Here is a 16,191-nt window from a genome sequence, read left to right on the forward strand (position 1 = left end):
TTAGAACTGAACCCTAGAAAGACTGGGCATTCGGTGGCCAGTAGTGGGGCAGTCGGCAGGGCTACTCAGAGCGTGACTTAGAATGATCGGCAGGCGAGGCTTCACAGAGGACAGGGCTCGGCAAGACACTGTTGGAGGGGCCGAAAATGGTGGGATGACTCGAACGGTGTCCAGCAGGTCGGAGGCGGAGCTTCCTCTCGCCTCCTCTTCCCCATCTTTCTCTCCCCCCTCCAAAAAGACACACTGAGAAGTAAGAGCCATGTGGACTAGGTGGTTGAGGAGTTTATTTAGGGGAGAAGAATTAATCATATTTGTTCCTCCTCGGGGATGGAGTCTTCAAACAATACCGAAGGGCACGGGAAAGGGTGGGGGTCTGGAGGGGAGAGGGAGGGGCCACAGCCAGACAAAATGGCAACACACAAGCACAGGCACTACCGACGTCACAGACACAGCAGAGGGTGCAGGATAGGGGCTCCAGACCGGGCCTCCAACCACTCCGGGACGGATGGGGGTGTGGAGGGAGGGAGGAGGCCGGGGGGTGGGGGGAGAAGGGTAGGTCGGCCTCACAGACCCTTTGGCTCTGTCCTCTGATTGCCTAGCTGTCCCATCTCGGGGTTGGCAAGGGTGTGGGGGGTGCCTCTCTCTGGATCCCACCCCTTAACCTCCAAGTCTTATCTCTCATCTCTTCCCAGGCCACCTCAGTCCTCAGCCTTGGCCAGGGATATTCCCCCCTACCCCTAACAAAACCCATCCCTCAGCTCCTGACCAAGCCTCTCACCTCGCCCTCCCCACTGCCAAGCCCACCCACTTTAAAACATATTTTCTTCACTGCTCCTTTGCGGGGGCGGGGCTGCTCCTTCAGAAACCACCATGCACGCCCCACTCTAAGCCCCGAACTGTCTAGAACCCGGACCACGACCTCACTCCAAGTTTGGCCCATTCCAGAACTCCACTTCTTGCCTTGCCCAAGGTCGGCCCCCTTTAGAATCAAACTCAGTCTCTCGAGTGTTCCAAGCCACACCCCTTCCATAGATTCTGGTCCCAATCCAAGGCCTGCCCACTCTGGGGCCTCACCCACTGCCTGCTTCAAGCCCCACCCCTTCTAGAACCACGCCCTTAGCGTTTTTCCAAACCCAGTGTCCAGGTCCCAAGTCACACTCCTTCCGTAGAACCCTGTCCTACTCCAACCCCTGCCCACTGTGGGCCCACCCGCTGCCTCACTCAAAGCTCCACCCCTTCTAGGACTACACCCTCAGCCTCCTTCTAAGCCCCATTCTAGAATGCTGTAGGGCACCCTTCTTCTTCAGACTCCAGATCCAGGATGTCTGGAACCCAACCCCTCTGCTTACTAGCCCCGTCCACTCCAGAGGTCCTCTTCAAGACCACCTTGGGTCCCAAGCTTCCCCAGTCTCTGCCTTTCTCCTCTCTTCAGGGTTGAATTTTCCCTAATGGCCCCTGTTCAGGCATTGCTAGAGGAATCAAGGCCCGAGTTGGGGAGGAGGGGAGGGAGAGAGGGGAGAGAGTCTGAACTCACACCCACCCTCCCCACACAGTCTTCTGTCTCCTCCCTGTCCCCCTTACAGAGCCCCCCAACCTCAGGGCACAGGGCCAGGGAACAGAGAGGGGCCAAAGGATGAAGGGGAAGGGGTAGGGGTAAGAGAGGGGCCCATGCAAGATCGGGTCCCTAATGCATAAGGGGAGTGGAGTGGGGGCAGGGCTCAGACAGATAAATAGATATTTATATATAATATATATATATATAAACAGCAAAGACAGTTAAGGGTCTCCTGGTTTGAGGGGTGGAGACCTGGAGTGTAGGGATGGGAATGGGGGGCAGTCCTTCTCCTGAGCTCTTGCCTACCAACGGGGTCCTCCCGGGCTGCACTGACCTGTGGAGACAAAAGATACAAAAGGAGAGGGGGTCCAGACACAGGTGGTGCCTTTAGGGAAGGGCTGGGCTGCTATGCCTCTGCCCTGGCTTCACCCTCTATCTGCCATGCCCTTTCTTCCTTCCTTCTTCCTTCACTTATAGTCTTGGGGTCAGCTTCATCCCAGCTGCCCCTGCTGGGAAGATATACCTTGCCTCCACTAGATTAGGTACCAAAGAAATTATGGTTTCCCCTTCCCCCAACCCAAAAAAGTCTGTTAACGGGTACTGTTCTCCTCATTGGTGGTAAACTATATTGAGCAGAGCAAAGATCCTTATCTTCGTGGAGCTTACATTGTAGCAGGGGAGAAAGACTTTAAACAATTACCATGATGTATAAATAAGTTATCTAGTAGGACATAAGGTGATAATAAGTGAAATGGAAAAACAAAAAGTAGACTGGGGCGAGGGGGATTAGGAGTGACAGTAGGGGAAGAAAGGTTGCTGTAGTAAGTAGGTAGTCAGAGAAGACCTCATTGAAGAAGTGACATTGGAATAAAGACTTAAGGAGGTGAGGGAATGAGCCATGCAGATAACTGGAGAGAAGAGCATTCCGGGTAGGGAGCACAGCCAGTGCAAAGGCCCTGGGGTGGGACCACATCTAGTGTGTTTGAGGAACAGCAAGGAGATCAGTGGGGCTTCAATGGAGTGAGCAAGTGAGAGTGGTAGGAGGTAATGTCCGAGAGGTAGGTAATGGGGTCACGTAGGAGCTTGTAGACAAGGCTGTGAGGACTTCAGCTTTGACTCTGGATAAGGTATAAATCAAGTGAAGATTTTAAGCAGAGAAGAGTAAAATGATAGTAAAATGTCTCATGCTATGTTGTTTCTTTTATTTCCTCAACAAATGTTTCTTAACATTAGTAGTGCTCTAGGTGATGTGTCTGTAGCGTGAATTAGTCATGGTCACATCCCCTAGTCTAGTAGAAGAGACAGTCAATAAACATATAAACTAATAATTACAGACTGTGATAAAGAAAAGCACAGGGAGAGGTAAGAAAAGGGACTTGTAAGGAGTTGGCCAGGTAAGGTTATCAGTGTGTGTGGGTGTGAAACTCCAGGGGGAAAGCAAGTACCAAGACTGTGAAGTTGGACTGTTGTGCCTGGCACATGGAGGTGGCCAGTGTGGCTGGAACAGAGTGCGGGGGAGTGGTTGGAGGTGAGAGGTCAGAGAAGTGAGGGGTGGGGCTAGATTGTGTAGGGTCTCGTGGGCCATAGCTTTGGCTTTGGCTTTGAATCTGAGTGAGATGGGAGCCCCAGTAGAGCTCTGAGCTCTGAACACAGGAGGGTCGTGGTGTGATTTAGGATTTAACAGGATCGTTCCCCACGCCATGAGCAGAATATAATGGGAATGGGGGTGGAAACCAGTGAAGAGGTCCAGGGGGACAGTGGGAAGATTATGGATATATTTTGAAGGTAGAGCCAACAGGAATTTTTAATGAATTAGATATGGGATGCCTGATAAACTGCTCCCTGCCCTTTCCATCCTGGCCAAGTGCCAGAAGCTACCTCCACCCATGTGTTGCCACCTCCTTGCCTTTCCCCTCTAACGCCATCAGCCTGCCTCTACTCCCCATCTTCCCCCCTCACATTTGAGGGAAATCTCGCTTCTCTTTTGAGGCCCAACAAGAAGGCCGGCAAGACTTTCCAATGCGCCCCCCCACCCCGCCCCGCTCCGCCCCGGCCCTTTCCTTCTTTGAAATTCCACACCACCTCCCTCGCCTCCAGGGTTGTGGAGAGGTGGCAGATCTGTCACCTCCTTCGGATTAGTGATCTTGTCTGACCTTCATGATCCAAGCCCGTTTACCCTCATCATCTGTTGGCCTTATCATAACGTATTGGCTAAGACCCACTTCTTCTTCCCTCCATGGCTCCTGCGCCCAGCGGATTTCCAACTACGCAAGTCCTCCTGTTATTCCCTCCTTTCATTGGTTGCTCTGCCCACTTCTCTCTCCCCTCCCTTCTCTCAGAGCAGCACTTCTACCTCTCTCCCATTGGCTCTTCATTCTGCCCATTTTCAAACACCACTCTTCTGCTCTCCACCATTGGCTAGTTTTTCCGCCCTTAGCACGTAGCTCCGCCTCTCTATTGGCTCCTTCAAATTCCCATCCTTACCTGTCCGGCCAGTGTCCTACTCCTATTGGTTCACTAACCCGCCCATCTCCTTTCATGAACCCTCCTTGGCCGCCCCGCCTGTCTGTCACTCACCAGACTACATCTGATTGGAGAAGGAGGTGGGCGCACCCTGAGGGCCATAGCCTTGCTGCCCGTAGTCGCCCTGAGGCCCGTAGCCACCGCCACCGCCACCGGCGGGCTGCCCGTAGTCAGGCTGATAGCCGCCCTGGGGCCCGTAGGAGTCCTGGGGCCCGTACCCGCCGGGGCCCTGCCCGTAGCCTGCCTCGCCGTAGGCATCCCCGGGCGCCGGTTGCTTCTCGGGGGCGCCGGGAGGAGCGCGCAGGAATGGGGCGGCCCAGCCTGTCTCCTTGAACACGAACCATAGGTTGCCGACCCAGAGCACCAGGTTCAGGAAGCCAAACACCTGCGGGGAGACAAAGCTCGGCTGTCGTCCTGCGCCCATTGCCCTGGCGGCCCCGGGGAACATCGAGGCCGCTTGCGTTGGGCTTGGATTCGCGGGCGCCCGGAGGGTGGTGGTTTCTGAGACCCCGACCCTCCGAGTCCCAGCGCATGAATGTCAATGTGCACAAAAATCACCTTGGTGGGGAGGGGGGCGTGGGGCGTGTTAGAATTCAGATTCCCGGGGATGTTGAGATATATCAGTATTACATATATGTGTTTATATACACGTTTATACACGTACAAAATATAGTAAACCTAATTTTGTAATATATAGTAAAATGTTAAGCATAAATTTTTATTAAATATGTAGATATACCACTAATGGATGCATATATACACATACATATGTATATACAAATATATGTATAAATACCCATGTATAAAGTATATAAATATATGCTTTTATATTAAAACAAATATATATATTTGTATAAATATATACAATGTAATTCAATTTGGGGACAGGAAGTAATATTTCCACTTTACAGCTGAGGAAACTGAGGTGCAGAGAGGCTAAGTGGCTTAGATCTCGTAGCCAGCAATTGACCAAAAAAAGAGTTGGAATCTGAGGATCTGTAACACTTGTATACTACTTACCACGTGCCAGGCCCTCTTCTAAGCACTTTGTATGTTATTAGTTCACTACTTAACTTTGGAGCAGGACCTCTTATTTTCAATTTATATGCTCAAACTGAGGCCTGAGAGGCTGAGTAACTAGTTTCAGGTCGTAGAGCTTGCAAGTGGCAGAGCTCGGATTTGAGCTCAGTCTGACTCTGGCCAGTAGGGGGCGTCCACACGGGAAACATTTCAAGTTATTCTTTCATTTTGCATATAAGGAAACAGGTCCCAAGAGGGTTCTTACTGAGTTGCCAGAGATTCTACATGACTAGGCTGAGCCTGTGATCCAGGTCTCCCAAACCTAACTGGACAGAAGATCTCACGTTCCCCTTTTGGGGACAGTCTGTGGTGTCACAGTGGTTACAATTGCTATCTCATCCTACAAGGCTCTGTTGTTGGCATGCCTCCTCCAGGGAGCCCTCTTAGATTTCCTTTGAATTCTCCTCTCATTCTCTCTCTCCACCACTCCCCATGCCAGACTAAGTTTCCCAGCCACCCTCCCCAGCTGGCCCAGCCAGCTTCCCAGGGCTTACCACCGAGGTGTTGAGGCCGGAGGTCACAGGGTCCCTCAGCTCCTTGCATGTATTCCCCGTCTGGTGGCAGACAGGCATCCCCTTGATAATGTTCTCTGGGTCCGTGGCCATCTTCACATCTGACAGCCCCTTGGCCCAGGCCGACGAGCTAACCAGCCACATGAAGGCGAACACTGCCGTGGCCAGAAAGTCCTAGGCCGGGCAGGGGGGAGGGAGATGGCACCGTGAGTGGGCTGCTTCATGCTGGGCTGTGGGGCCTCCTCAGATCACAGGCTTTCTTGGGAGGGGGTTCTCCTAGAAGAGGCTTGTCTCTCCCCTGCCTTTCCAGCTCTTGAAGCCCCCAACACTCACTTGAAGGTGGCCCTCCTAGCTTGGGCTTGTCTGTGCATGTGTGTGTATGTGACAGAGGGTGTGGGAGTGTGATTGTGGTATGTGGTGTGGGTGTGTGTGGGGGGGATTCTGTGAGATGGTTGCCAAATCTGTGGAAAGTAGTGTGTCTTTCCACTTTTACCTGAATGTGGGAATTTGTGTCATTTTGTGTCTGGGATGAGGGTGTATGAGTACAGCTGTGTAGGAATCAGTGTGTCTGTGTGGTGTGATGACAAGCATGACTGTCACAATGAACCTCTGTGTGCTTCTTTCTTTCATCTAGACTGTAGGGTTTTGTGAGAGGTGGCAAGTTTCCAGGTGTCTGGGATTCTGTGTGGGCTGTGGATGTGTCCCTGTCACTCTGATTCGGTGTCTCTGATGCTCATAGCAGCAGCAGCAGTAATGTGTGCGGCTGTTATCAGGGCCGCTTGCATGTGGGCCTGTCTGGGATTTGACGTGGCCTCTGAACATGGCTGTGTCCCCAAGGTTCCATGTCCCCTGGCCCCTGTATGCATACGAATGGCTGTGGGAGCTCACCAGCATGGGCCCTTTGTTGTTCTCTCTGTACTTGTTCTGCAGGAAGATGTAGGTAGCCAGAGCCCCCATGGAGTAGAGGAAGGCAAATACGGCCACGGTGACAAAGAATTCAGCTGATGAGGAGTAGTCCCCCACGAGGAAGATATTTTTAGGGTCTCCTTGGCAGGTGGGTGCCTCAAAGTACACTTGGTACAGCCTGTGGAGAGAGGTGGGCAGGTGTGGCCCAGGCCCTAAGAACTCCCTCCCCTCCCCCCCGCCCAGTCATGGGTCCCCCCCAGATTCTGACAAGGTCCCAGGAAGAGGAGGAAATAACCATTCACGAGCACCTACGGTGTACCAGTCACATTTCATTGATTGCTGAGAGCATGCCGGTGAAATAGGTATTACTCAGCCCTCACTCCAACCTAGGTACTTTGGCCCCTTGGTTATTCATAGAACATACCAGGCACCCTCCCACCCTAGGATTTTTGCACTGGAATGCTCTTCTCCTTCAAGCTTTGCTCCACTGGTCACCTTCTCAGTGAGGTCTTCCCTGATCTATTTAATTAAATCTAACCATTCCCTCCCAGCACTCCTTAGCCCCCTTCTTTGCTCCATTTTCTCTGTAGCTGTGATACCCCAACTGACATACCATGTATTTTACTTTTTTCCTTGATTTTTGTTGTAACTACAAGAGGGCAGGGCTTTTTCCTTTGTTTTGTTCAGTGTTGTACTCTTAAGGCCTGGAACAGTGCTGCCACATAGTAGGCGCTCAATAAATGTTTATTAAATGAAGTATATGGAGGCAGAAACAGAGGCTCCGAGAAACGCATGAACTTGCCTAAAGTCACACAGCTGGTATAGGAATGACAGAGTTGGAATCTGAACCCTGTGTTTTTCCCCCTACGTCATGTTGACTCTTCTCCCCACCTCACTTCAGGTCCCCAAGAGAAAAACAAATGTGTACATAGCAGGGGAGAGCCCAGGGACTACAAAATAGGAGGAGACAGATAGAAAGACAGGAGGGTAGAAGGGATGATGGAACAGGATGCGTGTATGTGAGGTGTGGGGTGGGGGGCGGCTGCAGACTGGGAAGGCATGTGAGGCTAAGGCCTTTCCTATGGTGTGATGGAAGAGGGGTCATAAGGAGGAACGTGTGTGGAGAGAAAGAGCAGGGTGAAGTCCCAGAGCTCTGGCCTCAGGTTGGGGGGCAGGATCCAAATGGTGCCAGTGCCCTTGTATAGCAAAGGCCCTAAGGGAAGGGCTTACACTTATTGATCACCTCTAAGCATTTTACATAATTGCTTCATTTAATGACCCTCCCCCACAATTCTCTAAAGCAGGCATTATTATACCTGTTTTACAGATGAACAAAGCGAGGCTCTGCAAGGCTAAGTTACTTGCACAGGGCTGCATGGCTGCTAAATGATGGAGCTAGGAGTTGGATCTGGGTTTAAGTTTCTGGGTTTCTAGGGGGAATGAGGGGTCTTTGGGGAGGATTATTGGGGCAGTGGCAGGGTTGGTCAGGGGGACACAGGGCAAAGATTTTTTTACCCTGGGAGGCTTGTGGGTGAAGGGCAGATCCTCAGGACCCGAGGTCCTAGACATGGGAGGAGTTGGGGGGTCCACAGATTTTTCTGGTCTTCTAGATCCCTAAAGGGCCTGCTCTCAGCAGTATCCCATGCTGCAACTCCCACTCCTTCCCCAAACTCTCTTGGCTTCTGTGAACTGGTGGATCCCTGGTTGTCATCCTCCCCTTCCCCAGCCTCTCAGACCACGCCTCCCTGGTGCCCCCTTTTCTTTTGATTATTGCTCAGGGCCTGTGCTGGGCTATCTTCTCTTCAGTCTTGCCTCTCACCCTGGGTGATCCCCTGAGCCTACATTTACCCTTAGTGCTCAAAAATCCCTAATTTCCAACTCAATCCCTGGTCTCTTTCCTGAATCCTTTAAACCTATTTATTTTCCTTATTTTAACAAACACTTATGGAGCACTTATTGTGTGCCTGGCACTGTGCTAAGCATTTTACAAGTATTAATTCATTTAATATTTATCATAACCCTGTAAAGTGGGTATTATTATCCCCTTTTACAGATGAAGAAATGGAGACCCAGAGCAGTTATGTGATTTGTCCTAGTAGTGGAGGAGCCTCAGGAGCCTCTATTGAAATTGTGTCTGTGGGTCTCTGTCTTCCCATTCCTAGGAGGTAAGCCTCTCCATGAGGGCAGCAACCTTGCCTGCTTGTGCTCACTCTTGTGTACCTAGCACCCGACACACGGTATGAGCTCAATAACTCGCATAACTGTTTAATTGGGCTTAATCCTTCCCCATGGCTAAGCAGCACCCCCTCATTATTCTCTATCATAAAACCCTGCATGAAGATGCCCTCCTTGGATTTCTCCCAATCTGCAATTATCCTCTTTATTCATTTGTTTATTTGTTATAATGTCGGCTCCATGAGGATAGGGAGCTTGGTCTGTTTTGTTCACTGTTATATCCCCAGCACTTTCAGCAGTACCTGACATACAGTAGGTTCTCAAAACATGTGTATGGGATGAACGAATGGGAATTAAATAATAATATTGGCTAACATTAATTGAGCACCTACTGCCTTAAGGATATATATATGTGTGCATATATATATATATAAAAATTTGAATCTTGTTTATTGCCAGTCTCCTGCCCCTCCTCTTCACTAGAACACAGCCAGAGGGCAACAGCCTATGCCTGTCTTGGTCACCACGTGTCCTAGATGTCCAGAGCAGTGCCAGGCACAAGGTAGGTGCTCAGTGCATGTGCAGTGACCTGAGTGGGTGTGGTCTCCCGAGGTGGGGGCTGGGCAGGAGCCGCTGGGGGGGAGGTGTTGGCCGGTCCCACCCCCACCCCCATCCCAGGTCTGTCAGGATCCCAGGGGTGGGCTAGTGTGGGGGCACACCTGAAGGGGTACTCGAATTCGACCTCGATGTTGAGGTCACTCTTGGTCTTGTTGGCACAGTCCACACTCAGCTGGAGCTCCCCACTGTAACTGCCGCATGTGGCAAAGGCGAAGATGGCAAAGACCTTGGGCAGCAGGGATGGGGATGGCCACGGTGAGCCTGTGTGCACGTGGGATGGGGCTGCCCTCCTCTGGACATATCGGGGCCCAGCATAGGCAGCAGCAGATGGACTGGTCCCCACCCCCACCCCCTAATCAGGGCTCAGCGAGGCCCAAGGACAAGCTGATTAGAGGGGTGTGGCTATCTCTTCCAGTCTTTCTCCCAGTGTCTCTCTTGGTTTCTACCTCTCAATAATGCTCTGATTCCCCTTATTCTGTCTCAGTCTATTTCTCTGTCTCTGTCTTTGTCTCTCTCTGTATTCTGCCTGTCTCTGTTGTTCTCTGTGTCTGTTTCCCTCGGTATCTCTCTGTCTCTGTTTCTCAATGTGTCTTTGTCTTTCTCAGATGTCTCTGTCTTTCTGTATCTGTTTCTCTCTCTGCCTCTCTAGTATCTATGTGTGTCTCTTTCTGATTCTTCTCTCTCTCTCTCTCTCTCTCTCTCTGAATGTGTGTGTGTGTGTCTTTCTGTTTCTTGGTCTGTCTGTCTCTATCTCCCTGCTCTGTCTCTGACATTATCTCTACGGTGCTCTCTCTGTCTCCCTCCTGCCTCTCTTTCTGTTTATCAGTTTCTCCTTTTCTCTTTTCCCGGAGGGTCTCTTCTTCTCCCTCTGTCTCTTTCTCTCCCCCACCGCATTTCTCTTCCTCTCTTCCTGTGTCTGTTTCTCTTTGCATCTCTGTTCTCTCTGCATCTTTCTCTGTCTCCCTTTTCTTTGTCTCTTTCTGTTTGTTTCTCTCCCATCTCCATATCACTTTTTTCCTGGTATTTCCATCTCTGTCTCCATCATTCCTGATCTCCCATTCTCTCTGTCTCCTTCACTGTCTCTGGGTTTCTCTGGCTTTTCGTCTCTCCCTGCAGCAACCAGCTTCAGTCTCCACCTCCCCTGCCCCTCTCTCACCTCAGGAGAGGAAGTAGGACGTCGCAATCTTCCACTTCAGAATGGGGGTACCCTTGGCCTTATGTGGCGTCACATCACAGCCCATCTGTTCTCTGGCCCCAGCCCCCTGGGACTTCACCCAGGAGCCCAATTCCCCCACCCCCTTCTGCCCCCCCAATCCATCCCTCCCTCCTTATCCCTCCTCCATCCCTGCTCTTCCGGACCCCACTACCTCCCTCTTTCTCCCCACAGCCCAGACCACACTCACCCATTGCAGCACCTTCACAAAGCCGAGGGGCTCCTTGACCACCCGGAACTGACCCCCGGCCACCAGCTGAGGAGAGAAACGGTGGGGAGGCGTGGGGTTGTTGGGTATGGAGAGGGAGGTGAGGGACAAGGCCACCAGGCAATGACCCCTGGGGATAAGGCATGTGATCTCCGGGAGGGAGTGACGTTTGGAGAGGCGGTGAAAAGGAGAAAGTGACACTTTGGGGAAGGTGTGAGCTCAGGGTCTCTGAGAGAAGGTCCCCGGGGTTCAGGGCTGGTGGGGACGTCTGGGGAGATGGTGAGATAGATGGCAGAGGGGGTCAGGGGTGAGCAAGATGGGGATGGAGTCAGGACTAGTTAGGGAAGGGGAGAAGGTCTGAAACGGTAAAGGTGAGTCAGATGGTGAAGGGGATCCGGTGGAGAGAGTGAGGAGGAGTTGGGGTTCATTAGGGTGGGGGAAGGGGTCTTGGATGGTGAAGGTGAGTCATAACAGGGAGGGAGTCGGGTTTGCTAGGGTGGGGGAGGGGTCTGCAGCGGTAAAGGTGAGTCAGATGACGGTGGTGGGGTGTCTGAGGTGATGAGGATGGGGAGGGGTTAGTCCTGGTTAGAGATGGGCGAGGTTCTGAGGTGGTGAAGAGGAGTTCGATGGCAGAGAGGGTCTGGACTGATTTGATTAAGGTGGAGGAGGGCTAGGACATGACTTCACTGCATATGTGCTGGGGGAAGGGAGACTAGGGGTTTGGGAGAAGCGAAACCGATCGTCCCCCTTGGTCTGCTCTGGGGGAAGAGGTGGTCGTCTACCAGGGTACCATCTCTGTTTGGAAGGGGCAGGTGTCAGCCCTCCCCTTCACCCCCGCCCCCACGCCTTCTGTCGGTCTATTTCCTAGCTCATCTGCAGCACCCCCCATCTTCCTTCCACTCTCCCCTCCCCTCCCTCCTTGCCTATACCCTAGCTCCAAGACCCCTCTTCCTCCCCGGTCGCCCGTAAGGAACTGGCTTCTGGCGGCCCCCGCTGCGGCAGTGAGGACGGCCCTCGCTGCGGCAAAGGGCGCACTCCTTCTTTTCTCCACCTCCCCTTTCCTCCCCTCGCCTGCCGCAGACCCCAGCCCCAGCGCCGGGGACCGGGTGTCCGCTGCTAGGATTCTGGCCACCACCTCGTAGAGTCGGCGGATTCGCTGCGACCCCGGCGAGGAGGCCGGCCAGCGGCGGGCTCTGTCCGCGGTGCTGGAACGCGTACCTGATTCACCACGTCCATGTCGGCCAGCAGCAGCATCAGCAATGCGGGGGGCGGGAGGCGCCTGCTAGCAAGGGCGGGCGCGGGGCGCGGCGGGGGCGGTGCGCGATCGTCGGAACAGCCCAGGGGGCCGCAGCTCCGCCCCTCGCACCCCCGCCTCGCTCGCCGCGCGCGCTTGCGCACAGCGGCCGTGTCTAAACCTCGCAGGCAGCCATTCCAGTCCGGAGGCTGGAACCGTGAAAATGCTGTCAGAAGATCGTTATCTCTGAAAACACAGCGAGAGATCTGGGGAGGTGGGCCGTTGGGTCCTACAGTAGGACAATTTGCCAGGCCGTTTGCTGAACTGTTGAATGTGTTCACTTACTTAAGCCTTAGAACATCCCTACGTGGTAGGGACTATTGGCCCCATTTTTACCGGTGAGGAAAATTAGTCCCCAGAGAGGTTAAGCGACTTGTACAAGGTCGCCCAGCTAGTTATTGGCAGTGCCCAAAGTCCCTGCAATTTAAACATGGTTCAGGGTTTTGAGAGTTTCTTCTCATCTGCATTTTAAGCACTTAAAAAAAAAAAACAAGACCCTCCCCCTCCAACCATTTCCCCTATTTCGCTCTTCCTTAGTCAAAGTGTTGCCTACTCCAACTCTCAACTTTTTGCATCCTGTTTATTCCTCAGTCCTCTCTTAATTGGACTATGCCTCCTTCATGCTACTAAAACTAGGCCCACCAAGGTCAATGGCAATTGCCATGTTGCAAAATCCAATGGATAAATACAGCTGGAATTTAAGATGCTCAACCTCACTCATACTAAAAGAAATGCCTATAAAAGCTACTAAGAGGGGCTTCCCTGGTGGCGCAGTGGTTGAGAATCTGCCTGCTAATGCAGGGGACACGGGTTCGAGCCCTGGTCTGGGAGGATCCCACATGCCGCGGAGCGGCTGGGCCCGTGAGCCACAACTACTGAGCCTGCGCGTCTGGAGCCTGTGCCCCGCAGCGGGAGGGGCCGCGATAGTGAAAGGCCCGCGCACCGCGATGAAGAGCGGTCCCCGCGCCGCGATGAAGAGTGGCCCCCACTTGCCGCAACTGGAGAAAGCCCTCGCACGAACCGAAGACCCAACACAGCCAAAAATAAATAAATAAATAAATAAAGTAGCTATAAAGATGTTAAAAAAAAATAGTAAAAAAAAAAAAAAAAAAAAAAAAGCTACTAAGACACTGTTTTTCATCTTTGAGGGTGGTGAATATAAAAAAGTTTGATAATGCTCAATATTAGCAGTTGGCCAGAAACAGGCATTCTCATAAATTGCCAGTGGAAGTTAAATTGGTATAACTTCTGTAGAGGGTAATTTGGCAAAATGTAGCAAACTAATAAGTCCATATATGTGGCTCAGCATTTACACTTCTAGGAATTTGTCTTACAGAGAGATTCAAACATGTGCTAAAAGAGGTATGTATAAGATAATACACTGCAGCACTGTTCATAAAGTGTGGACACTCCCCAAATGCTCATTACTGGCGGCCTGTTTAAAAAACTCAGGTAGAGCCGCAAAATGGACTACTATGTAGCTGTCATTACTAATAATATGGAGCTATGTAATGATAGCCAAGATACTTAGTTAAGTAAGAAATGCAAGATACCAAATTATGTGGGAATTGTGTACAAAGAGAAGGGAAGCATTATATCATAATTATAGAGAGAATAGCTAACATTTTAAATTGTGGCTGTTCTGTGAGCTTCCCATATATCACTCATTTAAATCCTCACAATAGGGACTTCCCTGGTGGCAGAGTGGTTAAGAATCCATCTGCCATAGCAGGGGACACGGGTTTGATCCCTGGTCCGGGGATCCCACATGCCATGGAGCAAGTAAGCCCATGTGCCGCAACTGCTGAGCCTGCTCTCTAGAGCCCATAAGCCACAACTACTGAGCCCACGTGCCACAACTACTGAAGCCCACGCACCTAGAGCCTGTGCTCCTCAACAAGAGAAGCCACCACAATGAAAAGCCTGCGCACTGCAACGAAGAGTAGCCCCCGCTCTCCGCAACTAGAGAAAGCCCGCGTGCAGCAATGGAGACCCAATGCAGCCATCACTCAATCAATCAATTAATCCTCACAACAGCCCTATGAGTCAGGTACTACTACTATCCTCATTTTAGAGCTGACTACACTAAGGTGCAGAGAGCTGAAGGAATTTTCCTAAGGTCACACAGTTGGTAGGTGGTAGAACTAAGATTTGAACAGGTGGTAAGTGGTGGAACTAGGATTTGAACCCAGGAAGTTTGGCTCCAGCACCTGTTACTCTTAGCCACTGTGCTAACTTATCAGTACAGCATCCTATAACTATATAAAAGATATCTGATAACATTGGTTGCCTCCAGAGGGAAGGGAAACTTTCACTTTATACCCCTTTGTACTTCTGAACTTTGAACCATCTGAATGTATACCTATGTTTTTTTTGTTTTTTAAACAAACACACTCACACTCAAATTCACACAAATATTGAATATGTAATGGGTACTTCACAGTTATTGCCTTTTCGGGGGAAGAGCATGGGTTTTGGCATTCAATTGCCTGAATTTGAATCTCACCTCTAATATTTATTCCTGTATGACTTTGGACAGGTAAAATAATTTAAAATGGTACTTATAGGATTGTTGCACTGATTAAACAAGATAATCACTGTAATGCACTTAGCACAGGGCCCAATAAATGGTTCGTTTTACCTTCCACGCATCTCTGGAATCTACTCACTTCTCACCATCTCCTCTGCCACCTCCCCTGGCTAAGGCGACCATCGTTCCTGCCAAATTTAGCATCTCCAGTCTCTTCCTCCTCCCATCTGTTTTCAGCACACCCGTCAGAGCATCTATTTAAAATGCAAAGTTAACTATGTCACTACCCTGCTCAAATCCCTCCCATGGCTCCCCACTGCTTTCAGGAAAAATCCCAGGGGTTGGGGCCTGGCATTCAAGGGTCTGCATCATCTGCCCTCAGGTGGCTTATCCCACCTCCTCCTTCAACAATCTCCCTTCACTCTCTTTACCCTGTCCATGACTTACTTTCGCACAATACACCAGCCCAACCACTCCAAGCCTTTGTTTCCAGACCTAGTGCAATTCTATATTCTGAGTCCTAGTCTCCCATTTTGGCTTCCCTCAAATTTCAGTCCTGGTTCAATTGACACAAATTAGACAAATGAGAAACCCCTGCTCTGAGAGCTGGGAGGAGACCCCAGGTCAGACCCTCCCCAGGGGTGGCCACATCCGGTGTCACTTCTAACACTACCTCCAATCCCTTTGGAGTGGGGATGACTACCACTTTGGACAACCCCCGTCACATGTCTAAGCCAGCTCAATTTGTGCTGAGGGAAACCCAGAACAGTGCCTGGCACAAAATAAATGCCCGATAAACCTTCACTGAATGAATGAGACCCCAACGGTTGGGCAATGACTAAAAGTAGGGCAAGAAACAGAGAGGAGCTCTGGGATCTGGGAGTGGGGTACTGTTAGCTGGTCTCAGGAGAGCCAGGTAAGCCCTGAGTGGGTTGCCCCAGGCTAGGAGCCTCGCCCTTTGCTGTCACCCCTGTCTTTTACAAATGAATTTAAATTTCCTTTTTCTCTTTATTTATTTATTTATTTTGGCCACACCGGGAGGCATGCGGGATCTTAGTTCCCCGACCAGGGATCTAACGGTGCCCCCTGCAGTGGATGCATGGAGTCTTAACCAGTGGACCGCCAGGGAAGTCCTAGATTTCTTTTTTCACAAGCAGAAGGGGGGAGGTGGGGGTGATCCCAATTTAGCCTCCCTTCCTGATGCTGTCAGAGGACCCCTCTGCCTAAGATACATCACATGCCAGGCTAGTTCTAACCTCCAGGCCTTTCTACTGGCAGGACTCTCCTGGAGGTTTCCTTATCCTTTCCTTTCCATCCATCTGTCCTGCCTCAGTCTGATCTGCCTGACCCCTTGTGGAATCTCTGACTTTCCCCCTCCCCTCATCCGAGCCCTCACACATCCTCACTCTCTCCACTTTCCTCCATCTGTCCAGAAACCTCCCTTCCCCCACCACCTCCACTCTGTCTCCAGCTTTTTTTGGCTGCTGCCTCTTCCGCCTCCCCTCCTCCTCCTTCCTTCCCTGACGCTGAATAATCAGGCCTGGCTGTCCTGGTTTCTGGAAATACCCGCGTGTGGG

The 16,191-nt window shown here is 51.3% G+C and overlaps 1 protein-coding gene across 1 annotated transcript; it reads right to left on the bottom strand.

Moving 5' to 3' along the window:
• Nucleotides 1-262: 262 nt before the first annotated feature.
• Nucleotides 263-12,079, bottom strand: SYP (synaptophysin). Its single transcript, XM_007182657.2, has 7 exons — nt 12,009-12,079; nt 10,773-10,838; nt 9,471-9,595; nt 6,559-6,754; nt 5,653-5,844; nt 4,133-4,463; nt 263-1,889 (listed from the first exon to the last, which is right to left on the bottom strand). Exons 1-6 carry the CDS (start codon nt 12,042-12,044, stop codon nt 4,137-4,139), a joined length of 942 nt encoding a protein of 313 aa, XP_007182719.2. The 5' UTR covers nt 12,045-12,079; the 3' UTR covers nt 263-1,889; nt 4,133-4,136.
• Nucleotides 12,080-16,191: the final 4,112 nt, after the last annotated feature.

Source organism: Balaenoptera acutorostrata, chromosome X (genome assembly GCF_949987535.1).
Source record: "Balaenoptera acutorostrata chromosome X, mBalAcu1.1, whole genome shotgun sequence".
NCBI classification, from domain to species: Eukaryota; Metazoa; Chordata; class Mammalia; order Artiodactyla; family Balaenopteridae; genus Balaenoptera; species Balaenoptera acutorostrata.

Excerpts from the sequence above, each read along its gene's own strand:
- SYP (XM_007182657.2), bottom strand. The coding sequence starts at position 12,044 with ATGCTGCTGCTGGCCGACATGGACGTGGTGAATCAG. Across the intron at positions 10,839-12,008 it reads ACATGGACGTGGTGAATCAG|CTGGTGGCCGGGGGTCAGTT; the intron begins GTACGCGTTCCA and ends TTCTCTCCTCAG. Across the intron at positions 6,755-9,470 it reads GAATTCGAGTACCCCTTCAG|GCTGTACCAAGTGTACTTTG; the intron begins GTGTGCCCCCAC and ends CTCTCTCCACAG.